Source organism: Bos indicus, chromosome 25, assembly GCF_029378745.1.
Source record: "Bos indicus isolate NIAB-ARS_2022 breed Sahiwal x Tharparkar chromosome 25, NIAB-ARS_B.indTharparkar_mat_pri_1.0, whole genome shotgun sequence".
Lineage (NCBI taxonomy): Eukaryota > Metazoa > Chordata > Mammalia > Artiodactyla > Bovidae > Bos > Bos indicus.
Genome location: NC_091784.1, coordinates 27,619,313 through 27,646,205, shown reverse-complemented (window position 1 = coordinate 27,646,205; position 26,893 = coordinate 27,619,313). Strand labels below are relative to the sequence as shown.

The window sequence follows — 26,893 nt, the reverse complement described above, 5'->3', positions numbered from 1 at the left end:
CTTTTTCTGGATGTGGTGCCATACCTTCCGGACCTGACATCCCTGAGCTGTTACTTCTATCACCTCCCTGATGCCTCCGCTTACTTCACACTCAGTATGTCCAGACTGGGCTGCAACAATGGCCGCCACCTCAACTCCCATCCTGCTCATCATCTGTCCCCATTTCAGTGACACTGCCTGCAGTCCCCCAAGCTAAGAAGTGAAATCAGCCCCAACTCTCCCGTGTCCCAGGTCCACTTTAACTCCTATGAATTCTAGTTCTATAATATGTCAGATCCCTCCCTCCCCTCTAATCCCTCAAGGCTTCTCTGTGGCCTCTCAACCGTTCGCCTGGTTTTCAATGTCCTTAGTGGTCTGTCTCCTGCCAACCTCCTTGCTTTTTGTCCCTACATTCCACCCCCCAGGATGTCTGCAAGCTCTAACAAGTCTGCCATGCAGGTTCGCCATACTTCCCCAATGCCAACTCTCTTGACCTTAAGACCAGCTTAAATGTCACCTCTGAGGGAACTTCCCTGGCAGTCCAGTGGTTAAGACTCCACGCTTCCAATGCAGGGAGGTGCAGGTTCCATCCCTGGTCAGGGAACTAAGATGCCTGCAGGGCACAGCTAAAAAAAAATGTCACCTCTGGGAAGAGGTTCTCTAAACTCCAAGATTGCACTGAGGACCTCTCCTATCCAACAGCTCCACCATCATCGTCCCAGTGACAAGAGACTGCTGTCAGTCCCCCAAGGGACTACTGACGCTGTCAGTACCTGATAATCTGCAGAAATAGACGTAAAATGAGTTACCTAACTTTGTAATGCTTTGATGATGAAAATGAGCTAGTAATAATGTAGCACTGGTGCAATGGTAAAGAATCCGCCTGCCAATGCAGGAAAGCCGAGACATGAGTTCAATTTCTGGGTTGGGAAAATTCTGAAGGAAATAGCAACCTGCTCCAGTACTCTTCCTGGGAAATTACACGGCCAGAGGGGCCTGGTGGGTTACCACTGACAAAGAGACATGAGTGAGCGTACACCTGCACACCAAGTTGCCACTGTTGCTTCTCTTTGCTAGACTGAGTTGCATAAGGTTCATGCCCACTCACCAAAGTTCTGCGAAATGCAGTGCCCATTGATTACGAATGTGACAAATTTATGAACCTTCTAGATCTGAGTTCATGAAGACATAACCAAGGAGCAAGTGTAGAATGACTCCACACCCATAAACGCAGTTCCTGGAACCCTTTTGGGCTTATAGCCCCTCTTGAATCCATGCCGATTCACCTAAGCCTAGGGAGACCCCCAGCTTTCTGCCTCTCCCCACCCACCTCATTCACAGGCACAGGTGGGGTGAGGATATAATACTTTATTCACTCTAACATGGGCGGAGGGGATGTAATGAGGGGGAAGTGGGCACGTTTCCAGGGATCCCGGTAGGGGAATCCTGTCTCCCAGTTCCAGGGCAGCCAGGCCTGCCAGTCCCATCCTATTCAAGACGCTGGTGGTGGGGCGGGGAGTTGTCCAGATTAACGCAGCCCCAGGTTAAGATCCCAGAGTGCCTCTCCCCACATGGAGGCTCGCACCCCGCGGAGAAAAGAAACGGCGGCTCAGCTGCCCTCACAATCTGGGCAGCGCTCGGTGGCAGTGGCTCCAGCTGGTAGCTTGAAGTCCCGGCCGCAGCCGGCGCAGATATAGAGACGGCGCCGCATATGCGCGCGACGGTGGCGGATGAAGTGCGAGCTGAGGCGGAAGCGCCGGCCGCACTCGGAGCAAGGATAGGGCCGCTCGCCAGTGTGCGTGCGCGCATGCTCCGCCAGGTTGGAGCGGTGGCCGAAGCCGCGGCCGCACACAGGGCAGCGGTGCGGCTTCTCGCCCGTGTGCACGCGCCGGTGCTTGGCCAGCGCCGAACTCTGGGCAAAGCGCGTGCCACAGTCGGCGCAGGCGTACGGCCGCTCGCCCGTGTGCGTGCGTCGGTGGCGCGCCAGGCATGAACTGCCGCCGAAGGCGCGTCCGCAGTCCGGGCACGCGTACGGCTTCTCGCCCGTGTGCACGCGCAGATGCTGTGCGTAGTTGGAGCTCTGCGCGAAGCGGCGGCCGCATTGTGCGCATGCGTACGGCTTCTCGCCAGTGTGGCGCCGCCGGTGCTGCCGCAGGTTCGAGGCGGCCGAGAAGCGCTTGTCGCACTCCGGGCACTCGTAAGGCCGTTCGCCCGTGTGGGTGCGGCTGTGTTTGGTCAGCGCCGACTTCTGCGAGAAGCGCCGGCCGCACTCGGTGCACGCAAAGGGCCGCTCGCCCGTGTGTATGCGGACGTGCTTGGCCAGAGTGGAGCGGCGTGCAAAGGCGCGGCCGCAGTCCCGGCACGCGTGTGGGCGCGCCGGGTCCGCAGACGGCGCTGGCGCCTCGCTCGGGACCTGCGGGGAGAGGGGAACAGGTCAGCCCTGACGGAGAGACCCAGGAGCCGGAGACCTGGGGCTCCGCCAGCTGCAGCCTCTCCGTCCCCCGTTTTTACAGTAGTTAAAAGCCAAGGGGTGCACCTCTCAGGACGGTTGTGCGCGTCTAAGGAGATAATTAACGCACATATCACAATGCCTGGTGTCGTTCCAGCTCTTCTTTATTAATTCAACCAAAATTTATTGAGCGCGTAATGTGCCAGACTCTGTTTTAGGAACTGGGGATTCAGCATTAAAATTTTTCTGAATTCATAATTTCAGGAAGAATGGATGAAAGGGGTGCTGGTACTGGGGGGATGGTGCAAATTTAATTAGGGTTAAGAAACCTCACTGATGTCATGAGCCTTTACCTAAAGGAGGTGAAAGAGCAGGTTCCAGAAGGGAAAGCAAGGCCCCGAGGCAGGAGTTTTTCTGTTCCAGGAATGGCAAGAAAAAATGCCTAGGGCAGAACACAGGAGGGGAGGAGCAATCCATGGAATGGTCCTTAAGGCGTTATATTAGCCTTGAATGAGAATCTGATGAGGAACCAGTAGAGGAGATGTGGGAAGGTTCTGAGCAATGAGGTACAGATAAGACTCATATTTTAAAAGGTTCCACAGAATAAAGGAGGAGAAGGGGCAGAAACCCACCGAGGAGGCCCCTGTACTGCAGGCCAGAGAAGACAATGGGTTGGACCCAGGTGACAGAGGTGGAAAGAGAAAGTGGTGAGAAGTGGTCTGCTTCTGGATATATTCCGCAATCGGAGACAGCCAACCTAATGATAGATTAGACATGAGATATAAAGAAAAGAGAGGCGTCAACATGACTCCAAGGATTTTGAGCTTAGCAATCGCAAAGGCAGAGTTATCATCTACAGAATGGCGGGGGGGGGGGGGGGGGGGGGGGCCAGTTTCGGGGGAACAACGACTTGGTACCTGTGATCTGTTTCTGATCCTATCCACAGTTGTCCTGGACACATCTGGAGCTCAGGAGAGAGGCCCAGGCTGGAGATGTAAATTGGGAAGACATCAGCCTGCGGGGGATTTTTAAAGCCTTGAGACTGGATGTGTTCACTCAGGGACTAAAGAGAACTGGGAGGCAAGATGCAAAGCAGCCAGCAAAGGAGATTGAGCAGCCAGTGAGGTCAGAGACCCAGGAGAGCATGGTGATTAGAGCCAGGCTACAATCAAGTTCAGGCTCTTTAATAAACTTTTAAGAGCAAGCACCTATCATTTTTTTAAGCTGCACAAAAGGCAGCAAAGGTGAAACCCAAATACTCTGAGGCCTGAAATGAAAAAAATTTGAGAATAAATCAGTTTCATGAGGTCTGGGTCTCTAGAGATAAAATCAGAAAAAAGAAATGCTTTATAAGAGGCAGATGAAGGGAAAACAATTTGTACTAACAGTAAAGAGTACTGAGGATACACTGCTTCCTTCGTAGAAAAGAGATGGCTCATCCTAGCAAAAGTGATGTTGAATCTCTACTATGGACTAAGCAGGGCTTCCCTGGTGGCTCAGATGGTAAAGTGCCTGTCTGCAATGCGGGAGACCTGGGTTCGATCCCTGGGCTGGGAAGATCCCCTGGAGAAGGAAATGGCAACCCACTTCAGTACTCTTGTCTGGAAAATCCCATGGACAGAGGAGCCTGGTAGGCTACAGTCCATGGGGTCGCAAAGAGTCGGGCACAACTGAGAGACTTCACGTTCACATTCATGGACTAAGCAAATAGAATATTAATTCATGACCAAGTGCAAAACCAGACATGTATTAAGGATAAGACAGCATTAGCTTCTGTCTCCCCATACTCCTTCTCTACCAAGTAATTATCATTATTCTTTTCTAGATAAAGAAACGAGAGGTGACCACTAGGGAGTAGTAAGGCCTTTTTCTGAAGTTGTAAGGAGAGCAGCTTCAGGGCCTTCAAGATCCTTTGTTAAAGACAGTAGCTTTTGGGACTCCCCTGGTGGTCCAGTGGCTAAGCCTCCATGCTCCCAATGCAGGGGGCCCTGGTTCAATCCCTAGTCAGGGAACTAGATCCTACATCCCACAACTAAGACCTGGCACAGCCAAAATAATCAATTAATTAATTTTAAAAAGACAGCAGCTTTTTGGTAACCACCTCAGAAATGTGGGGCTTCCCTTGTGGCTCAGCTGGTCAAGAAACTGCCTGCCATGTGGGAGACCTGGGTTCAATCCCTGGGTTGGGAAGATCCCCTGGACAAGGGAAAGGCTACCCACTCCAGTATTCTGGCCTGGAGAATTCCATGGACTGTATACAGTCCAAGGGGTCGCAAAGAGTCAGACATGACTGAGTGACTTTCACTTTCACTTTTTCAGAAATGTGGAAACAAAGCAGTTTGAAAAATTAGTCACCAACCAAAGCAACCCTGGCTACAACAGTTTATATAATGATATTACTGATAACAACATTAGACTGTAAGATTTGACAGTGTTGTTAGTACATTACATTATTGTATTAAATCTTCCTGTTACCCCTCTCCCCCAGTCCTACCCCCAGGATCAGGCCTTATCTTTTGGTAACTGAGAAAACTTAGCTGAGAGAGATTAAATTGATATAGCCCATGGGAGTCAGGACTGACTTTTTAGAGTTCTCATCCTTCAGCAGTAGGCTACACTGCTTCCCTGCACTCAGAGTGCCAAGATGTGCCAGCGGCTGGATTCCAAGTGCCTGGCACTCTCCAAGAGGGATTCAAGGTTAAAATACAACTTGATACTTTAAATTGAGAAACTCCCCACAGCAATTTGGCACAGTCTGAACTCAAGGTCATACTTTCCAGTCTTGCCCTGGTTTTAACAACTATGGGGTTTATATCGTGGAAAGAATTTTTCTCATTATATCTATATTTTTCTGGCCCATTTTTTTCTTTGGCACCCTTCCTTTAGGTAACTGACCAGTCTGAGGACTTTCTTAACCCTGGATCCACTAATTTGGGAAAAAGAAATTCTTCACCCAAGTACCCTTGGAATCTCTAACTCCAGGAAGAAAGGCCCTGGGTGCCCCAGGAAGAATCTTGGTAAGAGGGGTTGAGTCTAGCTCACTAAGACCCCAGGCAAGTCCCTCCCTCCCCCTGCCTCACTGAACCAAGGAGGGCAAGGTAGGCTAGGTAACATCAAGTATCTCCCGACTTGAAGTATGCACATCACAGAATGCAAGAGGCTTCTAAGTATTATGTAGGCTTACTTTTATCTTAGTATGATCATCATGTATTTATCTTCATGGTTATTAGAAAAACAACAGATCCCATGAAACCCACAGTTTTATCAGCATTATTGTTCAGATGAAGGTAAATTTATTTATCAAAACAATGTGAATCTATTTGAAGAAGGCAACTAAATGAGCACAACAGGTGAGCAATAGACACGTGAATGAAGTTTGGCAAATACTAGACTTACATGTCTTTTCAATTCTACAACTGTCAGATTTTAAAATTAGAATAATGGGTATCTCCACTCTTAACATGAGGGCACTAGGGGGATACAATGTAGTATAATAATATGATAATCCAAGTATTTAAAGTTAGTGATTTTTGTCTTTCTGCTTAAGTTAAAAAAAAGAGCAAGCGTTCCAGTTTCTTCTTCAACCATTACTTTTCTAATTAATAAATAACTACCATTTACTAAGCACTCAATATGTGCCAGGAACTGCAATAAATACTTTTCACCCATGTTCTTGTTTTAAATTCTCCTAACCCTTTGGGTTAGGTTGTATTAGCTCCATTTTAAAATAAGGATAGAAGACTCAGAAGTAAGTGACTATCAAGGCCCTACACCTGATCCATCAGCAAGGCCAGGGTTTACACTGGAAGGCTGTCATTGTCCAAAATGCCGTTTCTCTCAGCCATGATGCAATCCTATCTCACTGACAAGTTTGAGGTCACCTCCACAGCTTGTCTCCCTCCCCTGGATTCTTTTAGCTATCTGAATCTCCCTTCTTTGGAGTACAGAGTATAAAATACAATCCTGACCTCCCTCACTCATTGCTACAAGAAGGGTGGTCCACAGACCAGCAGCATCACTGGCAACTTGCTAGAAATGCAGAATCTCAAATCCCACTCCAAACCTACTAAATCCGAATCTTCACTTTAGCAAGATCCCCAAGTGGAATGTATGCATGTTAAAAATAAAAGCTGATCTAGAAGAGAGGCGCACTACTTCCAGAGAAAGCAGATGGGAAAAGTAAAGAGCATTTTACAGGCCAAAAGACCACACGGGCAAAGTCTTCGAGGTCAGGTGTACTTGAAACTGGGGCATGGGAAGGATGCTGACTGACTAGAGATGAAGCCATGAGGTCGAAGGATGAAGAGCCTGGAATGCCAGGCGTGGGAGCTTAGGGAAACAAAACCACTCAAGGTTCGATTTTAAGCAAGGAAAGACAGAACTGAATGTACATAGAGCCCTCTGGGAAAAAAAATCTTTCTATTCTTTAAGATAGTTTGGATTTTGATAGGGGGTGAGAGACTACTCTAATCCCTGCGTGTAGCATAATTAGGGCCTGTCCTGGACAATGACTGGCCACGGGACTGGGTGAGAGCTGAGACTCATAGAATGTGGACACTGAGCTTTGGAGACCACTATTTCATAAGAACCCAGACTCAAGGAGACCACACAGCAAGTTGATGAGCTATTTTGTGGGCACAGTGCTAAATCTTTGTGGGATGTGTGTGTGTAACTCATTTCTACTCTCCTCCAAATCCAGTCACCCACGTGATATTTAGACTAGATTTCAAGGATTTTACTTTCATTATCTCATTTTATAGATGAGAGAGCTCTTGAGGCAAAGCTGGTAAATGTGGTCTTTAGGATTTGAACCGATGCTTTTAACCACTAAGTGACACCATTCAGAGTGTAGCCCTACCGCCCTTTCATGACTAGCCATGCCTACCTCCACCCTTCCCATCCTTAGCTCCAGCCACTCCAATCAGTGTTCCCAAATATCTCCCTCTTTCCATGTTCCCTCCACTGCTGCCACTACCTTAGAGCAGGCTATCAGCCTTACCTGACCTGGTCTCCCCATAACTGCCAACGATTCTTCTAAAAAGGAAATGTGATCATGCCTCTTCTCTGATTTGAAGCTTCTCACAGCACTGCATAACCTAACACAGTAGGTACAAATCTATAGGCTCACTATACGCAAACACTCTGGTCCATCTGTTTCTCTGGCCTTATCTTTCTGAGCACTTGCTGTTTCCTCATCCTGGAATGCCCTTCCTCCTCCTCTATTTGCCATATTCCCACTAAGTTTACAAGGCCCATGTTATTTCCTTGAAACCTTTCCTACTGCCTTATTTGCCTTCAATCCTCTGTCTAGGCCTCCATGTTGGTTTCCCTGTTCACATCCAGCCCCAGGATTCAGCCTTATTGAGGCCTTGATAAAAATTAACTGAAACATCTCCAGAAGGATGACCTCGCCCCAAGTCCTGAACTTTAGGAGGAAGAATGAATAATAATAGCAACAAATATGTACAGAATGTTTATTGTGTGCCAGACACAGTTCTAACTCTTTACAAGTATCAACTCATTTAATCCTTCCAATCCCAAGAAGTAGGTGCTATTATGATTTCACTTTTACCAATAAGGAAACTGAGGCACAAAGAGGTTAAACTTGCCAAAGGTCACACAGCTGGTAAGTAAGTGATGGAGTTGAAAGTCCACCCTAAACTCTGGAGTCTTGAGTTCTTAACTTACAGGCCAAAGGAGACCAGGGGATTCACAGGGCCGGAAGAGGCAGGCTGAGCTAGGAGGATGGGCCAAGGAGGCCTGAGAAAAACAGAACTAAACGGGCCAAGGCAGTGAAAGCTCGGAGTCCTAACCACTGAACCGCCAGGGAATTCCCTAAATAGTTATTTTGACTGGAAGAGGAGGCCACAGAAGCCAGCCCCCTCCCCCTAGGGCCCACCACACCCACTAGGGGGCAGCAGAACTTTCTTTTCCTGGGAACTGGCCCCTGTGCAGGAAGAAATCAGGGAACCCGGGCCCAGAAACCCTGCATATGGACACAAGGGCTGCTCTGGCTGGGGGTGGGAGTGTTGTAAAGTTCTGGGAAATAGAAATATACCTAGTGGAAGCTAGGGTCCTGAAAGGGGAAATCTAACTCATACTTTGATCTCCTTAAAACTCCCCTCTTTAAACCTTCCACACCTTTGTCAGTCTAACCCTGCTACACATCAAGCTCCACGAGAAAACGAGGAGGGCATTTACTCTCCAGCACCCAGCACAGAGCCTGGCACAGTAGGCGTGACATCTGTATTGTGGCAGGATGGACAATGGGACAGAAGGATGGGTGGCCAACTCTGAGATTCTAAGCCTGAGAGTCCAGGCAAAGTAGGGGCAGGATCCCCGGCTTCTGACTGAGGGAGGATGGACCTGCACCAGATTTAGGACCGATGGGACCCCGTGGTGTGGGACACGTACCTCCTTGTTGTCCATAGGGATCTTGAGTTTCACCACTTCATACTTCTCTTCACCCTCTTCCTCCTCACCCTTCACCAGCAGCACCATCTCCTCTTGCATCTCTTCCTCCTCCTCCTCCTCCGTCTGCTGTTCACCGGGCATCTTGGTGTCCTGGGGCAGGGAGCTGAGTCAGCTCAGGACCCGCCCCCCCGACCATGGCTCTGGCCCACACAAGGCGATGCAGCCGTGGCTTCTCCTCCCATGCCCAGATCTGTGTCTGACCCTCTTCCCTGTATCCCAGCCCGGCCCTAGGCCCCAGCCTTGTCCCGGGACCAGCTCGAAAGACTCGTTCACGCTACTCATCCTGGCATTCAAGGCCCTGAACACTTCGAATCTCCAGCCCCAGTGAGACGCCACCCTCCCCGCGCTGAGTCACTCCCAGGAGCCTGGGTCAGCGGCCCGGAGCTCTAGGGCACGGGCTGGAGGCGGGATCGGGGCGGAGACCCTGGGGGCTGCGCACTCACCAGCCGCAGGTTCGGGCGCTCGCGCTGCCCCAGGCCAGGGCGCCGGGCGGTTGGGCACTCTGCGACGCCGCGACTCCGGGGGCGGGGCGTGGGCGGGGCCTCAGAGGCGACCGGCCATTGGTTCAGAACACATAACTCCGCCCCCGAGGGGGAGGGGTCAGAGGACCCAGGCGTCCGGCCCAAACTGCCCTGGGAGGGTGGCAAGCCCACACCCAGCGCCTTCCGCTATTCCCTAACTCCCAAAGACCCCAGGCCGGCCTACTCGGTGTTCAACGTCCTCACAGTCCAGTTGTGACCTACCTTCAAGGCTCGTTTCCTGTGGCCGGCTCGGAGGTCTCCGTGGCGGCCAAGCGCGTCTGCTCCGCCCGAAATAGGCCACGTGCACTCCCGCCCCTGCCTGGGCCTCTCGCTGGCGCCCCGCCTGGAGGGCGGACCCTGTTGCCTCCTTACCTCTTTCCTTCCCTCTTTTTGCTTCTTCTTCCATCTTTTCTGCTTTCCCGGCACTGCCTTGGGGCAATGTCTCTGGGATAGCTTGCCCCTTTAGTACATACTTAATTAACAACAGGCACCCAAGTTATCGCTGCCATTTATTGTGTGGTGCGCCTCTTGGGCGCCATCGTTATGCTAAACCTTTTACACCCCTGATCTCACAAAGGTGGGTCCATTTCACAGATGAGCTAACTGAAATTCAAGGAGGTAAACTGATTTACCTAAGTTCCACAGTAAGTATCGTCATAGCATCTCTGACAGCCCAGTAGCCGAAGTGGAAATTTATAGCACACAGACCAGATCCAGTCCACAGAAGTATTTTGGCCCTCAAGTTTAAAAGTAAACTTCAAAAAAAGCCTGAGAGGTCTTTTACAAATTTTAATTCCCAATATTTAAAAATTGAGATAGTTCATATATAAAGATCTGTATTTTCCCACTTCTCTTGAAAAAGATACTTAATTCTCCCATTTTATGAATGGGGCAATGTGGATTCAGAAATGACGAAAGAAAGAGAAATAACATTCAGTAAGTGCTTACAATCCCTAGTGTCCTTACAACAACCCTGTGGGGATCAATAATATTATCTTCCTTTGACAAATGAGGGAACTAAAAGCTTAGAGAGCTTAAGTAATTTCTCAAAGTCACCTAGCTGGTAAGTAACAAATTCCAAAGCTCATATTGTTTCTGTTGCACCAAACTATCTCTCAGAACTGAGGTTACATGAGGAAATTGTAGCAGAGCCAGGAGTGAAGCCTGATCCTCAGTCTGCAGAACCCAGAGCATAATTTGGATGTTGGGATTACATCTGGTCAAAGTTTTGCTCTTCCTCAGAGCTGTGAAAAGAGGGTAAATGAGTATGATACAATCAGGATCCCCAAAATCACTTTGTGTTCGTTCTCTCATCAAATATTTATTGAGCCCTACTGTGTGCCTGACACCATTTTAGATATTGGAGATGCAGGCATGAACAAAAGAGATGAAAACCTTGACTACTATGGCACTTCTCAGGGTGTACAAAATGTCAACAAGTAAATAAGGTAATTTCAGCTAAGGATAAGTATCAGAAGGAAATAGGATCAGATGGTGCAACAGGGGGTGGCTATGGTTGGGGGCTTCTTTAATGTGAGCATGGAAGGCATCTCTTAGGAAATAATACATGAAATGAAACTTGAATAATGAGAAAGGGTTAATCATTTGAAAATCTAGATGAAGAATGTTCTAGACAGAACTACAGAAACTTTACAGTGAGATTAAAGTTGGCATGTCTGAGGGAAAGAGAGAAGACGTGTGGCTGGAGCCAAGTGAGGAGAAATGTCATGTGGGAATTGGAAAAGAGGCAGGCAGGGGCCAGATTATGGCTGGAAATCTAGCAAAAGGCCAGACATGCTTCCCCCGGGTTTGGAGAATCAGTGAGGAGACTCAGCCGAGAGCAGTGAAAGTCCCTACTGGAAGGTCCTCCTACTGTGGGAGGATTTGGGAATAGACACTTGTAGAAGGAAGATCATGAACAAGTACCTATCTGGAACCGGAGCTTGTTCCTGAGAATCTCTTTGTTTAGTAAAGAAGATCATGATTTTAAAACACACATGTAGGGCTTCCCTAGGGGCTAAGTGGTAAAGAATCCCCCTGCCAGTGCAGGAGACACAGGTTCAATCCCTAATCGGAGAAGATTCCACATGCCATTGAGCAACTAAGCCTGTGTGCCACAACTATTGAGCCTGTGCTCTAGAGCTGGGGAGCCGCAACTACTGGAGCCTGTGCGACTACAGCCTGTGCTCCATAGCGAGAAGCCACTGAAATGAGAAACCTGCACATTGCAACTAGAGAGTGGCCCGTGCAGCAACAAAGACCCAGCACAGCCAAAAATAAAAAGTTTTAAAACCCAGTAATATATTCTCCAGGGGATCTTCCCAACCCAGGGATCGAACCTGGGTCTCCTGCATTGTGGGCAGATTCTTTACTGTCTGAGCCACCAGGGAAGCCTAGATAATATTTTATATATAATATACATATGAAAAAGAAATAATAGATGTTCTGGCAGAATAGTGGGGTGAGTGAATAACTCCCTGGAAGGGAGTGGATATTGGGTGCAGGACTCACTGAAGAGATAGTGAGTGAGTGAAGTCGCTCAGTCGTGTCCGACTCTTTCTGACCCCTGGACTGTAGGCTACCAGGCTCCTCAGTCCATGGAATTTTCCAGGCAAGAGTACTGGAGTGGGTTGCCATTTCCTTCTCCACTGAAGAGATAATGGACCTTCAAAGATGAGTGGGGGTTTGCCAGATGGACAAACAGGTAGCAGTTTGTGAGATTATGAACTCTTGTGAAGAGCACATCATGTTCAAGGACATCATTCACCAAAGTATTGAGGGAGGGTTATTATGTGCCAGGCCCCGTTTAGGACTAGGCAGTGGAAAGTTGAATTTGGAAAAGTCTTTATCTTACTTTTCACTATTCTGCATTTCACTATTTGCCTTCCGCCTCAGTGGTTTACTTGGGCTCCTGAATCCCTAAGGACTTGGTACAGGGAACACACCATCCGCCATCCATCATTCTTTACGTCTTAACATAAGTGCCACTTCTTTGAAGAGGCATTGGATCATGTAGGATTCTCTCCTACCTGCAAGCTTCCTGCATAGTCTTTACCACACTTGAAAATATTTGTTCAGTGTTTATCTTCTGCATAGAAACTGAGGGCAGACATTTTGTCTCGTTCATCTATTCTATGCCCAATACCCAGCACGCAGTAGGTAATGCTGTTGTTGAGTGTCTCTTTATCCTAAAGAAGCTCTTGATGTGTTAAGGGCTCAGAGGAAGGGGGTTCTAACCCAGGTTGGAAGTTTAGGGAAGGCTTCTGGGAGGAAGTAACGCTTAAGGTATTTGGATTGGGGGTGGGGAGCATTCCAAGTTACGAAAACAAAACATTTAAGAGGCACAGAGTTGAAACCACACAAGTGGAAGGTCTTGAATGCCAACTAAGGAGTTAAGTTTTACAGACAGGGCATGCTGCTATACGGCAGGGTTTTTAATAGGGGAGCGATGTGGTCAAATTTTTACAAAGTTCACTGCAGATTAGCTTGGAAGCCGACCTGGTAGTGTGGGGAGACACGGAAACCAGCAGAAACGACCTTCCCAAAGGCCTCCATTAAAGTCTTTGAGGGGTGTGTGTATCTAAGGACAGAAGCCGCAAAGAACCCCGGGGCTGAAGTCAAAACACTGGGATTTCGAGTCTGTGTAACAACTTGGTAGGGATGGGAAGGCTGGGAGGAACCGCGCTGCAGCAAGCTTTCATTGGTTTCTAGGGAAGCCCGGCTAATGGGTAAGATGTCGCGAGAGCTTCTACCCAGGGACCGTTACCGCACGCAGATTAGCTGAAATGCCAAGCCAGCGAAGTTGCAGAGCAGTCTTGTACTTCGTTTCTTAGATGGGTGAGCCGCCCTAGTCTTTTTGGTCCCTGGCCAATCAGGTCAGTTCCTTTTTCCCCTTTCCTCCCTACTGGCGCCCTCCTTGGAAAAAGCTGGGAATTAAGAGTCCAGCATCTAACGACGCACGGATGGCTGGGAAATATGGTTGCCTCTTCCGGGGGATAGAGACATCGCCTTCGGGCTATGCAGCCTAATGACCCGTTTCTCGACAAATAAAAAGGGATCGTAGGGAGGCGGGGTTTCCCTGAAGGCAGAGCATCAGCGTCTGGGTCTTCTGCGCCCCTACCAGACCCGCTGGCCACTTTTCTCCGGGTACTTGTCGCCATAGCAACAGCGCTTGCCTAACACCGACCCCTCACGCTCCCACCCGTGGCGTCGCGTTTTTCCTTTTAAGGGTCGCGCTAGATCCTGTGGCGTAGGTGGCGCCTGTGGGCAGCCAGCACTCAGGTCTAGGGCATCAACTGACAGACCTGGGGGCCGTTTTTTAATCCGTTGCCTGAGCTAAAAAGCAGCTTTGACCACCCAATTTCTTTGACGGGCTCAAAGAGGCCAAGTTTACACATGGCTTGTGGGTTTTGCCTGTGGTGACCCTTCAGCTTTTTCACCCCTCACGATGCACACACAGGCACACACCAGTCCAAGCCTCAGATAAGAAGCAGTTTATTGGCGAGAAGACATATGGAGATGTGGCTGTCAGGCCTTGGTATTTCCCTGGCCTTTCCTCACTCCTATACTGCCCTTCTTCCAGCCAATGTGTCTCTGCTGCCATCCACCAGGACCTGGGCTTGGCATCCAGAGCAAATGAGTGCTCATTCCGCTGTCTCCCTCCTATTCTGTTGTGTCCAGGTGGTCAGGGCAGTTGGGTCTGGACTCACTCCAAGTGTCCTCTTCCTGGCTCCGACCATGTCCAGTGGCCCGAGGCTGGGTACTGCCTGCCTACCAACAGTACTCTCCCCATCAGCAGATGGTCAAGATGGCCCTGCCTCACTCTTACCCTTAACCTCAGAAGTCTCACTGCTCCTAGGTCTAACAAACCTGGTTCAGGATGCCGGTCTGGGTGGTCGGGGGTCGGGGGGGGGGGGGGTGGTGGGGAAGGCTAGGTCGGGAGAGGTCAATTTACAGGTTAAGAGGCAGTAGGAATTTAGAATTCTTTAAGGGCCCTCAGGCTAACGCTAGTTTATCAACAAGTATTTATTGCCTACTGTATTCCAGGCAGTGTTCTAGAAGCTGGGGGTATAAACCAAACTGGCAAGGTCCTGACCCAGCCCAGCCAGGACTGTTTCCTGAGCTTCAAGATCGTTTGTCTCTAAATCTCTATTTCTATCTATTCACTCCTTTCTTCCCTTTGTTTCTTCCCTTCCTTCTCCCTCCCACCACCTCCCAGGCCCTTTCTTCTCTGCTTAAGCAGCAGATACCCTCCCTTTGGTCTCTTGGGCCTCCACCCTCCCTGGACCCCATCATTCCAGTCCCATTGGTGGCTCCTCTTTGAGGGGCCTTGCCCGACCATCTCCTGTTCCAAAGGGCCTCAAGATCAGATGCCCACGCTGGTGCTTGATACGGGCAGAACTGTCACCAAAGCCCTTGCCACACTCTGCACACTTGTATGGCTTCTCCCCAGTGTGTGTGCGCCTGTGTTTGACCAGGTCTGAGCTCCGGGGAAACTCCTTCCCGCAGAAGCCGCACACATGGGGCTGGCTGGGTCCAGAGGGCTGAGCCCGGACTCGTGATCGAGGGGCAGTGGGTGCTGGGCCAGGGGGGTTATGTGGCCTCAGGAGAGTGGATGGTGGTGGTGGCCTAGCCCGTTCCCCACGATGGGTGCGGAGGTGCTTGACTCGGGCTGAGCTGTCGGCAAAACCTTTGCCGCATTCTGGGCAGAGGTAGGGTTTTTCCCCCGTGTGTACACGATGGTGTTTCACCAGGTCCGAGCTCCGGCGGAAGCCCTTGCCACACTCAGGGCACTTGTGGGGCTTGTCACCCTCCAGTGGTGGTGGCGGCTCTCCAGCCTGTGGGCCCCCGGGCTCCGGCTCCAAGCCAGGCAGGCCAAAAGGGCCATCTCCTGAGTGTGAAGGGCTTCGAGGCGTCAGCGGGGGGCTGGTGCCTAGAGGAGGTGGGGGCGGGCTGGAGCTGGGGGGTGGGCTGGGGATCAGGGGGGCCAGAGGGTAGCCTGGGAAGCTGAAGTCCTGGGGCTCCATGTGAGTGAGGCGGTGGCGGAGGAGGGTGGAGCTGAGGCTGAAGGTACGGTCACACTCGGGACAGGCGTGAGGCCTTTCGCCACTGTGGGTGCGGAGGTGCTTGACCCGCGCAGAGCTGTCAGCGAAGCCCTTGCCACACTCGGGGCAGAGGTAGGGCTTCTCTCCCGTGTGCACTCGCAGGTGCTTCACCAGATCTGAGCCCCGGGCAAACTCCTTTCCACACACATCGCAGCCGAAGGGCTTGGGCCCCAGGTGACTGCGTTGGTGGCTCAGGAGGCTGCAGCTGAGCACAAATCTTTTGCCACAATCGGTGCAGATGTATGGCTTGTCCTGGGCCTTAGGTCCCTGGGCGGCTGCCGTGGCAGCTCGAGATGGCTGCCGCCGGGGCACCACGGGCCGGGGGGGCTGCTCCCCTCGGTGTGTCCGCTGGTGCTTTATGCGGGCAGAACTGTCGCCAAAGCCCTTGCCACAGATGCCACACTTGTACGGCTTCTCGCCCGTGTGTGTCCGCTGGTGTTTCACCAGGTCCGAACTCTGCCGGAAGCTCTTGCCACATTCACCGCAGATAGTGGGGCGCTCGCCAGCTGGGATCCTGGACCGAGGAATCTTTGGGGGCCCCTGGGCTGGCGCCCGGGCTCTGTAGGGCTTTTCACCACTATGAGTTCGTTGGTGTTTGATCCGGGCAGAGCTGTCCCCAAAGCCCTTGCCACAGACCCCGCACTTGTAGGGCTTCTCCCCGGTGTGGGTTCGCTGGTGTTTCACCAGATCTGACATCTGCCGAAAGCTCTTGCCACACTCGCCACATACAGCAGCCCGATCACTAGCCTGGCCCCAGCGTGGTTCTCCTAGGAGCCGAGGGCCTCTGTCCCGAGCCTGAGGTTTTCCAGGCCCCTCCCTCTGGACCCACAGGTCATCCCAAGTCTGAATGCCTTCAGGTTTGAGAGAGGCATTTCCTACTTCATGACCTGGGGCCAAATCTTCCTCTTCCTTGAACTCCAAGTCATCCTCCTGTGGGGCATGTTCAAACTCATCTGGCTGAGAAATCTCCGCATGCTCACTCCCTAGACCTGGGGAAAGAAAAAGGAGCGGTAGATCCTGCCTTTTGGCTCAGCCTTCCCACTGAGGCTCAGATGGTAAACAATCAGCCTGTGACGTGGGAGAAACAAGTTCGATCCCTGGGTTGGGAAGACCACCTGGAAAAGGGAATGGCCACCCACTCCAGTATTCTGGCCTGGAGAATTCCACAGACAGAGAAGCCTGGTGGGTCCATGGGATCGCAGAGTCGGACATGACTGAGCGATTAACACACTATCTTCAATAGCAGTCTCCCCCGAAAGGCATCCCTGACAATCTGTGGTCGCAAAGATCTCTCTCTGAATTTCCAAAGCCCTTATATTGTCTGTGCCTCTCAGTAACAGTAACCTCCTTTTACCATGCCTTTCATATGTGCCAATCACTTAAGTAAGCATTACTGAATCCTTGCAAACAATCCTATGAGGTAATACTATTAACTGTCCCCATTTTACAGACATGCAGTCTCTGAGAATTCTAAGTCACTCGCTCAAGGTTATAAAGTAACAAAGCCATGTTTCTAACTCAGGTCTAATTCCCAAGCCTGCTGTTAAGCCCTACCTTATATTCTATGTGGAAAGCCTGGTATTTACTAATTAGATTTTATCTTTTATTAGCCCAATCTGTAGTTTATTTCTTCAATCATCTTGTATGTACCTGAAAGGAGCCAGACACAAAGATGTCCCTCAGGATACTTAACGTTGGTAGGAGAAATAAGATAAAACACAAATAATTATAATTGCAGGCTCAGAATGAACTGTGCTGTCACTAGAGAGAGGACATTAGAGAGATAGGGCTAGGCTTTCACAGTGCAGAAAAAAAGTAAGCCATGGAAAGGAATGTGTGATAAAGCTGGAAAAGGATGTTGGGACTAGATAAAGCATGGGAGATCTGAATTGAACGCTAGACTAACGCTTTTAATTAGTAGCAGAAGGGAGCTAGGGAAGACTTTTGTGGAGGGAGACAGGATTAGACCAGGACTCAGATCAATGTGGCTGCACAGTGGGTGCAACACTGGAGAGAAAAGGGCTGAGGGGAGGCCGTTGCATTTGCCAGGATGAGACAGAACGAGGCCTGAAGTAGGACTGAAGCAGCGAGGATGATGGTGACTGCAGGGGATGGGGAGAGTCCTTGAAATGATGCCCCTCAAGGCGTGTCGCTTAGTAGGTGCTCAGAAACACTGGTTCCCTCCCCCTCCCTGGAAGCACAGTTCACGTCCTATTTTTCTGGGTCTGGGCTACGCAAAGCCCAGAACCGGGGGCCCCACCCGGCCATTACCTGCCCATGGAGGTGCACCGCTTCGGCCCTCACCTGTGCGGGCGCCTCTCAGCTGCTCTCTCTCCTCTGAGCTACGGAGATCCGAACCCCAGGGCCCCACCGCGCGCTCCATCGCCTGCACGCCGCCCTGAGCAAGGAGACAAACACAGTTTCACGGTCACACAGCCATGTGCGGACGGCGGGGCCCTGCCGCTGCCCTCTGCCGGCCGGCACGGGCACCGGACAGCATTCGGGTGTCCGAGATACGGGGCGCGGCTCCGGTGACCCCCGCCCGCGCCACCGGCCGCCCCTGCACCTGCTGCTCCTTCCGGCGCGCAGCCGCCCCCTTCCCCTCCCGCCGCTGCCGCCGCTGCTTCAGCCTCCACTTTCGCCAGTCTGGGGCCCTCCAGAGCTCCTCCGCGGGGCTCCGGTGCCCGTGCCACTAGTGGCTCGGGGATCGGGCTCGGCGCCAAACGGGGAGGGGGCTCGGACCCGGGCGTCCCGGGGGCGGCCGCCGGGGGCGGGGACGGGAAGCGGAAGCGCCAGGCGGCACCGGGCCGCTCTAGGACCCTGGAGGAGCTGCACGCCTGTGGGAGCCGCCCGTGTCCTCTGGAGCTCGGTAGCCGGCGGGCAGCCGCGTGCCGCGGAGAGGGCTACTCTGAGCCAAGTCCAATTGCCCGAACTCTGTGGTATTAACCGTGTGTTTCCTGGGCTGGAGCTGGATGCGGAGGGCCGAAGACTCTTTCTAATTGTCGCTGTGTCCTGCCACACGCGCCGACCTTCAGAGGTGGCAAACAGCTCCAGCCACCCCAGCCTGGAGAAACAAAGAGACAGCCAAAGACAGACCCAGGGAAAGGGGTGGGGGAAAGACCGAGGCAGACAAAGGGCGGCAGAGGGCGGCGGAGACCCCAGACGGGGCGGGGGCGGGGCGCCGAGACGCAGGAAACAAAGCCGGTCTGGTCGGCGAGGCCGGGGGCCGAGGGTGGGGGCTGGGCTGGGCTGGGGGAGACCGAGGCGGGATCGGGAGCTAGTGGCAGACGCCAGATAAATGCTGGGGAGAGGCAGGCCGATGGACTTAGACTTGGATCCGGAGACTCACAGAGTCGTAACCCGAAGAGCCCCCAGTCAGAGAGGATGCAGAGGCAGAGAGACCGAGAGACTGCAGCGGACCAAACACACAGGAGCAAAAGACTGGCCTCCTGAAACAAAGACATGTAGAAACAGATAAGAGAGATATAAAGTCGTTGAAGCAGAGTCGGAGGAACTGGGCAGGGCACCTGGTGAGAAACAAGCCCGGAGGCAGAGGAACAAAGAGTGAAGCTGGCAGAGACAAAGAGAGACAGACGCATAGAAAAGAGGCCATGGGAAGACTAGGGACAGGTCTACGGCGCTACAAAAGAACCCAGGGAGAAGCGAAAACATTAAACCTTGTTTCCTAGCTTGGTGCGGCCCTGGTTGGGGCTGTTTCAGTGGACCCAGGGGTGTGATCCCCAGTATCTCCTCTGGGCATGTTTGCCTTTGGGGAGCGGGTGGGGTGCCTCTGTTTGCAGCTCATCTAATGATGGAGAGGGTTAATTAAGATTTGTGTATTAATCAACAATTATTAGTGCCTCAGTACTATGCCAACAGTTTGATAAAGAGATAAAACACGTGTAAGGGTTGTCTTTGGGGTGCTACCAATTTAAAGGGGCAAGCACACAATTCATGATAAATAAGAACTGTAAGGGCGTGAGAGTTATGTGCACTAATTCAAGATATTATAGTATGGGAGACCAGGAAGAGGTCTTATTTGTGGGAATGAGTGTGCACAAATATTTGTTGTTTAGTTGCTAAGTCATGTCCAACTCTTTGTGACCCCAAGACAAGCTTCCCTGTCCTTCACTGTCTCCCGGAGTTTGCTCAAATTCATGTTCATTGAGTTGGTGATGCTATCTAACCATCTCATGCTCTGTTGCCCGCTTCTCCTCCTGCCCTCAATCTTTCCCGGCATCAGGGTCTTTTCCCATGAGTCAGCTCTTTGCATCAGGGGCCAAAGTATCGGAGCTTAAACTTCAGCATCAATCCTTCCAGTTAATATTCAGGGTTGATTTCCTTTAGGATTGACTGGTTTGGTCTCCTTGCTGTCCAAGAGACTCTCAAAAGTCTTCTCCAGTACTGCAGTTTGAAAGCATTAATTCTTTGGTGCTCGGCCTTCTTTATGGCCCAATTTCTCACATCTAGAACATGGAGACATACAGATGTGTGGACAGTCTACATTGACCTAATGAACAAAGATATGATAGGAATGTAGTACAGAGAGAAACCTGTAGAGTTTAGTGGCTGCGGACATTATCTTTAAGGTCATTCATGAAGAGTTTTATTCCTGATCTCGTCATTTACTCCCTTTAACCTTGGGTGGGGAAGTTACTTCTGTTTCCTGAACTGTAAAATGGAAATACTACCTAATTTGAATGGTTGAGAATAATATGTGTAAAGTACTCAGTAAAAAATATCAGTTGTGACTCTTTGGGCTGAAGTAACCAAGGAAGAAGGTGGTGTTTTCAAGCTGATCCTTTCAATCAGCTAAGATTTCAGCAAAGTCCAGAGCCTGGCTGAAGGGGATCCTGAATGAAGAACTCCAGGCACAGTCGCTCACACACTAATGGAGAACCTACTATGCGCTAGAAGCTTGGGGATCCAAAGATGATTAAGGGGACTTTCCTGGTCATCTGGTGGCTAAGACTCCAAGCTCCCAATGCAGAGGACACGGATTCAATTCCTGGTTGGGAAGGTAGATCCCACATGCTGTAACTAAGAGATCCCTAATGTGCAATGAAGATTGAAGATCCTGCATGCTGCAGCTAAGACTTGGAGCAGGCAAATACATACATATATAGATATGAAAAAATGGAAGTGTTAGTCGCTCAGTTGTGTCCAACTCTGCAGTCCCATGGACTGTAGCCTGCCAGATTCCTCTGTCCATGGAATTCTCCAGGTAAGAATAGTGGGAAGGAGTGGGTAAGTCATTCCCTTCTCTAGGGGATCTTCCCAAACTAGGGATCAAACCCGGACCTCCTGCATTGCAGGCAAATTCTGCAGATATTTTACTGTCTGAGCCACCAGGGAAGCCCTATATAGACTGTAATTATCTTTATATATATATATATATATATATATATATATATATATATATATATCCTCCATGATCACGATCAATCCTCAAAAGAGGAAAATAAATAATAGCTCTGATTAGTGTGTCATAAGTTTATATAATAGGAAAGTAATGGAAGCTGCAGATAAGATGGTAAGTTAATGATTAGTTCCACAAACATTTCCTGGGGGTCCAACATGTACCAGGCACATTGCTGGGAAACAGAGGTGAGAGGGCACCAAAATGGCAAAGAGCCAGCCCCTCTTGGAGGGAGCCCCCCAAAGGCTGGTCAGCCTTCATGCCATAGTTACTTGTAGAACAAGGTCTAACTTTGAGAAGATGAAACCTGGAGTTATTGGGTCTGAATCTGAACTCAGGTCTAAAGATACAGAAGCCCTTCCAGGGATGTCTGGTAGGGCCATAGGTGGTTATGAAGATATGCTGAGATGAAAAAGAAGTGATCCAGATGACCATGAAATGGAAAGACTGCTGCCTACCATTCACTGCCCCATAGAAACCTTCCAAACAGGCCCCAAATTTTATCATTATAAAGTCTTTATCCCAGGAAGGACTGAGCATAATTTGTTGGAATTAATAAGCATGTAAATGGAATACTGTGTCACTGCTGCTGCTGCTGCTAAGTCGCTTCAGTCGTGTCTGACTCTGCGCGACCCCATAGATGGCAGCCCACCAGGCTCCTCTGTCCATGGGTTTCTCCAGGCAAGAACACTGGAGTGGGTTGCCATTTCCTCCTCCAATGCATGAAAGGGAAAAGTCACTACTAATTCGTGTCATTTCTGAACTTAACCAGGCCACGAACCTTTTTTGAGGGCATTTGTTAATATGCACAAATGCCTTAAATATGTGACTTCCTTTGACTCAGTAATTCCCCTTATAGAAATGAGGCCCCAGGAAATGGTTTGGACAAGTGCACAATGATAGCACCACATAGTCATCCCAGCTCAGCGTTGTTTATCATGGGGAAGAGTGGGAATCAACCTAAATGTGTGTGTGTGTGTGCACTAAGTCGCTTCAGTCACGTCCTGCTCTATGGACCGTAGCCTGCCAGGCTTCTCTGTCCGTGAGATTCTCCTGCCAAGAATACTGGAGTGGGATTCTCCTGGCAAGAATACAGCCCAAACACTTTCACTCCATTTCCTCCTCCAAGGTATCTTCCGGACCCAGGGATTGAATCTATATGTCTTAATGTCTTCTGCGTTGGCAGGCGGGTTCTTTACTAGTGCCACCTAAATACTAAGCAGCTATGAAAACGATAATGTAGGCTAAGACGCCACACTCCCAATGCACGGGGCCCAGCTTCTCTCCCCCATGCCGCAATTAAGACCTGGCACAGCCAAATAAATAAATACAAATGAAATATAAGTGTATATAAATGATAATGAAATAAAATTATTAAAAAATGATAATGTAGATGTGTGTTTATGATCATAGACTTACAGGACATATTAAATGACAAAAACAGGTTTCTAAAATTATAGTATAATCTTAGTTTTGTGAATATATATTTATTCATATGCATAGGCATATGAGAAAATCCAAAAGGATGAAAATCAAAATGAGGTTATATCAGTAATGATATTAGATGTATGTTTTTCTAACCATTTGCAGTTGCTCATTTTTCCATGAGAATATGTATTGCTTATACAATAAATGAATATACATGTTATTTTTCTTTTGTTTTCTTTTTTTGTTGAGGTATAGTTGATTTACAATATTATATAAGCTTCAGGTCTGTGACCTAGTGATTCACAATTTTTAAAGATTATACTGCATTTACAGTTATTATAAAATGTTGGCCCTATTTCTTGTGCTGTACAATATATCCTTGTGGTTTATTTATTTTACACATAGGAGCTTGTATCTCTTAATCTCTCAGCCCTATCTTGCCCTTCTCCCCCTCAACTCCCTGCTGGTAACCACCAGTTTACTCTCTAGATCTGGGAATCTCTTTCTGTTTTGTTATATTCATTAGCTTGTTTTATTTTTTAGATTCCATATGTAAGTGATAGTATATAGTCTTTGTCTTTGTCTGACTTATTTCACTAAGTATAATACTCTCCAAGTCCATCCATGTTGTTGCAAATGGCAAAATTTTATTCTTTTTTATGACTGAGTAGGTAGTATTCCATTGTGTGTGTGTGTGTGTGTGTGTGTGTGTAACACCACATCTTATTTATCCATTCATCTGTTGATGGACACCAGTTGCTCCACATTTTGGCTGTTATTGCTTCCATACTTCGGACACTGGGGTGCGTGTATCTTTCTGAGTTAGTGCTTTTATTTTCTTCAGATCCATTCCCATGAGTGGTATTGTTGGATCACATGGTGGGTCTATTTTTAGTTGTTTACAGAACCTCCATACTGTTTTCCACATTGCCTACACCAATTTACATCCCCACCGACAGTGTACGAGAGTTCTCTTTTCTCTACATCCTCGCCAGCATTTGTTATTTGTGGTCTTTTTGATGATAGCCATTCTGACAGGTGTGCCCCCATGTTATTTTCTTAAAGGTTGTTGAGTAATTGGGGCAAGAGCCTGATTTGAGTCTGAAACCAGGGCAGGGGCAAAACAGTAAGGGATGTAGGCAGGAAGGGCTGCTTTTTCTCATCAGTAGAAAGGACTTGAAAATCAACTGGATATATTTGCAGAGGGCAAGGGAGGGAGGCTTCAGAGTTTTAACTAAAATGGTAGGGCTGCTTGGCCTGATGAGAAGTGCAGAAGGAAGGGTTGTGGTGCAGGGGAAGGGTGTAATTATCCCGTCCCTCGGCTTCTCAGAGCACTCTGTTTATCTCCTTCTTACGCTACATTTTTAGCGCCAGTGCTGTGTGTCAGCCTTACCTGTGGCTGTCTCCGTCTCCCCAGAGGGCGGCAACCCTGACTGATTCACTCCGTCTGGATTCTCAGCAACTGATCCAGAAGAGCAGTCGCTAGGTTGGATCATTGGCACTGTCACACCTCTCAGCTCATGTCATAGCAAGCTGGCATTCAAGCTCATCTTTTATGTCAGGCTCCGCTAAGAGTTTTATGTGTGTCAGATACATAATCCTCATCATGGCCCTATGAGGTGAAATTATTAATGAATCATTTAACAGATGCAGAAACCAAGTCACAGGAAAGTAAGATGCCCAGGGTCACACAGCTCTTAATCCCTATATGTCTTTATAAGCATAGGAAACTTGAACAACTTCTGTGAATTCAGTGTGGCAGGAGTATGCAATCCCATATGATAGATGAGGAAAGTAAGGCCCAGAGAGGTGGTTTTCACAGGGTTACAGAAAGGGAGTACTAAAAATGAGGTTGAAGGACTTCCCTGGTGGTCCAGTGGTTTTGAATCTGCCTGCCAAAGACATGCATTTGATCCCTGGTCTGGGGAGATCCCACATGCTCTGGGGCAACTAAGCCCGTGTGCCACAACTACAGAACTCATGCCCTACAACTGCTGAAGCCCACACTCTAGAGGCTGTGCTCAGCAACTAGAGAGTAGCCCCCACTCGCTGCAACTAGGGAAAGCCTGCGTGCAGCAACTAAGACCCAGCACAGCCAAAGATTAATAATTTGAAATAGACATGTATATAATAAAAATGAGGTTGAAACAAGGATAAGGTGGCAGCATGGATGGGTCTTAAAAGTTAATGCTAATTGAATAAATTAATAAGTAGAAATATATATTAACACAGATAACTATTTGTGGCTTAACTGGTAAAGAATCAGTCTGCAATGCAGGAGACCTGGGTTTGATTCCTGGGTTGGGAAGATCCCCTGGAGAAGGGAACAGCTACCCACTCCAGTATTCTGGCCTGGAGAATTGCATGAACTGTATAGTCCATGGGGTCACAAAGAGTCGGACACGACTGAGTGACTTTCACTACTACACTGCTATTTATGTAAACGTTTGTGTACCGTGTACATATATTACATACATAGCGGAAGTCGCTCAGTCGTGTCCAACTCTTTGTGGCCCCGTGGACTGTAGCCTGCCAGGCTCCTCTGTCTATGGAATTCTCCAGAACAGAATACTGGAGTGGGTAGCTGTTCCCTTCTCCAGGGAATCTTCCCAACCCAGGGATTGAACCCAGGTCTCCTGCATTGCAGGCAGATTCTTTACCTTCTGAACCACCAGTGAAGCCCATTACATACATAACATATATATAACACATATGTAAACACATACAACTATTTCTATAAACATTTGTGTACCATGTACTACACATTTTTCAAAATATATACAAACCAAAAAAAAATTACATACTGTGCACATTAGAGTGGTTGCCTTAGGATAAGGGGAAAGGAGGGTGCTATGAAGCTGTATTAACTCAGGCTGGCATAACAGAGAACCACAGACTAGAAGTCTTAAACAACAGATATTTATTTTCTCATAATTCTGGAGACTGGAGGTCCAAGATCAAAATGCCAGCAGAGGCGGTTTCTGGTGAGGCCTCTTTTCTTGGGTTGCAGACAGCCACCTTCTCACTATGTCCTCACATGGCCTTTTCTCTGTGCGTGCGCAGAGATGGCTGGTGTCTTTTCTTATAAGGACACCAGATCTATCCAATCAGGGCCCCACCCTCCTGACCTCATTTAACCTTAATTACCTCCTTAAAGGTTTTACTTCCAAATGTAGTCACATGGGGGTTAGGGCTCCAACACAAGAAGGTGGGGGAGGGACACAACAGGGGCTAAATGGGAAATGATAAACAGAACCACAAGGAGTGAAGGACGAAAATGGGGTTGGAGCAATAGGCAGGATCTAGACCAAGCAATGGGCTTCCCTGGTGGCTCAGATGGTAAAGAATCTGCCTGCAATGCAGGAGACGTGGGTTCTATCCCTGGGTTGGGAAGATCTCATGGAAAAGGGAATGGCTACCCACTCCAGTATTCTTGTCAGGAAAATCTCATGGACAGAGGAGCCTGGCAGGCTATAGCCCATGGAGTTGCAGAGTCAGACATGAATGAGTGACTAACACACACACACACAAACCAAACAATGCTTTATAGGTCATATTAAGGTTCAGAGAGGCCTTTCAGTTCATAAATTCTAAAGTTGGGATGTATATGTGTGTGTGTGTGTGTGTGTGTGTGTGTGTGTGCACCAAGCAGGAGATGCAGGTTCAATCCCTGGGTCAGGATGATCCCCTGGAGAAGGAAATGGCAACCCACTCCAGTATTCTTACCTGGCAAATTTCATGGATAGAGGAGCCTGGCGGGCTACAGTCCATGGAGTTGCAAACAAGTCAGGCACAACTTAGCGACTAAACAACAACAACATGTGTACATATATATTAATATATATATATATGTATATATGGTATGTTGTATACATAAATGATTAGCTCCAAAGCCTGTGTCATCCAAAACCACTCTAATTCCTGATAGAAAGTCTAAGTGTGTGCATTTCATCTTACTATGAAAAAAATGGAGTTCAGAGAGGGCAAATGACTCGCCCAAGATCACACAGCAAGTGATAGAACTGAAGTCTGGGAAGTTCTTTCTGACTCCAAAGACAAGCTCCTTTTACATATTCTGCAGCCTCCCTGCCTTTTCCCTAACTAACTTCAATCACTCACTCTTTTATGCATTCATTCATCTGGTATATTATTTATTGGCACCTTCTTGGTGCCAGGCCCTGTGCAAGACACCAGGGATGTAAACGTTAGGAAGACATAGTTCCTGCCCTCAGAAAGTTCAGCCAGGAGTAGAAGAGACAGCCAGGTAAGCAAAGGTGGGCATTGGATGGGCTATGAAAGGTGCTGGGGAGTCCAGAGGATGGAAAATGACTCTACCTTTTGTGGGTGGGGAAGATTTCATACAGGAGGAAGAAGAACCCTTTGAATCAAACTCTTGAAAGACAGAGTTCACCTGTGCAGAAGAAGGAAAAGCCCAATATAGACAGAGCCAAGGGTGCTACCCTGGTGACTCAGTGGTAAAGAATCCACCTGTCAGTGCAGGAGACATGGGTTCCATCCC

General features: G+C 49.1%; 2 protein-coding genes across 8 annotated transcripts; both read right to left on the bottom strand.

The window, feature by feature from the left end:
- Positions 1-1,327: 1,327 nt before the first annotated feature.
- ZNF771 (zinc finger protein 771) lies at positions 1,328-9,447 on the bottom strand. Of its 4 annotated transcripts, none has more exons than XM_070779915.1 (4): positions 8,843-9,327; positions 3,346-3,443; positions 3,061-3,185; positions 1,328-2,392 (listed from the first exon to the last, which is right to left on the bottom strand). In XM_070779915.1, the coding sequence occupies exons 1-4, from the start codon at positions 8,981-8,983 to the stop codon at positions 1,599-1,601; spliced, it is 1,158 nt and encodes a 385-aa protein (XP_070636016.1). In that variant the 5' UTR covers positions 8,984-9,327; the 3' UTR covers positions 1,328-1,598. The 4 variants fall into 4 exon arrangements, with proteins under 4 accessions (XP_070636016.1, XP_070636018.1, XP_019843755.2 ...); XM_070779917.1 differs by having other exon boundaries at positions 3,346-3,414; positions 8,843-8,948; XM_019988196.2 differs by lacking the exons at positions 3,061-3,185; positions 3,346-3,443 and adding an exon at positions 9,346-9,447 and having other exon boundaries at positions 8,843-8,992.
- A 4,453-nt stretch (positions 9,448-13,900) lies between these two features.
- Positions 13,901-19,168, bottom strand: ZNF48 (zinc finger protein 48). Of its 4 annotated transcripts, XM_019987464.2 has the most exons (4): positions 18,877-19,168; positions 18,475-18,591; positions 17,799-17,925; positions 13,901-16,516 (listed from the first exon to the last, which is right to left on the bottom strand). In XM_019987464.2, the coding sequence occupies exons 3-4, from the start codon at positions 17,908-17,910 to the stop codon at positions 14,715-14,717; spliced, it is 1,914 nt and encodes a 637-aa protein (XP_019843023.2). In that variant the 5' UTR covers positions 17,911-17,925; positions 18,475-18,591; positions 18,877-19,168; the 3' UTR covers positions 13,901-14,714. The 4 variants fall into 4 exon arrangements, with proteins under 4 accessions (XP_019843023.2, XP_070636015.1, XP_019843022.2 ...); XM_070779914.1 differs by having other exon boundaries at positions 17,832-17,925; positions 18,475-19,166; XM_019987463.2 differs by lacking the exons at positions 18,475-18,591; positions 18,877-19,168 and adding an exon at positions 18,094-18,403.
- Between the last annotated feature and the right edge of the window lie 7,725 nt (positions 19,169-26,893).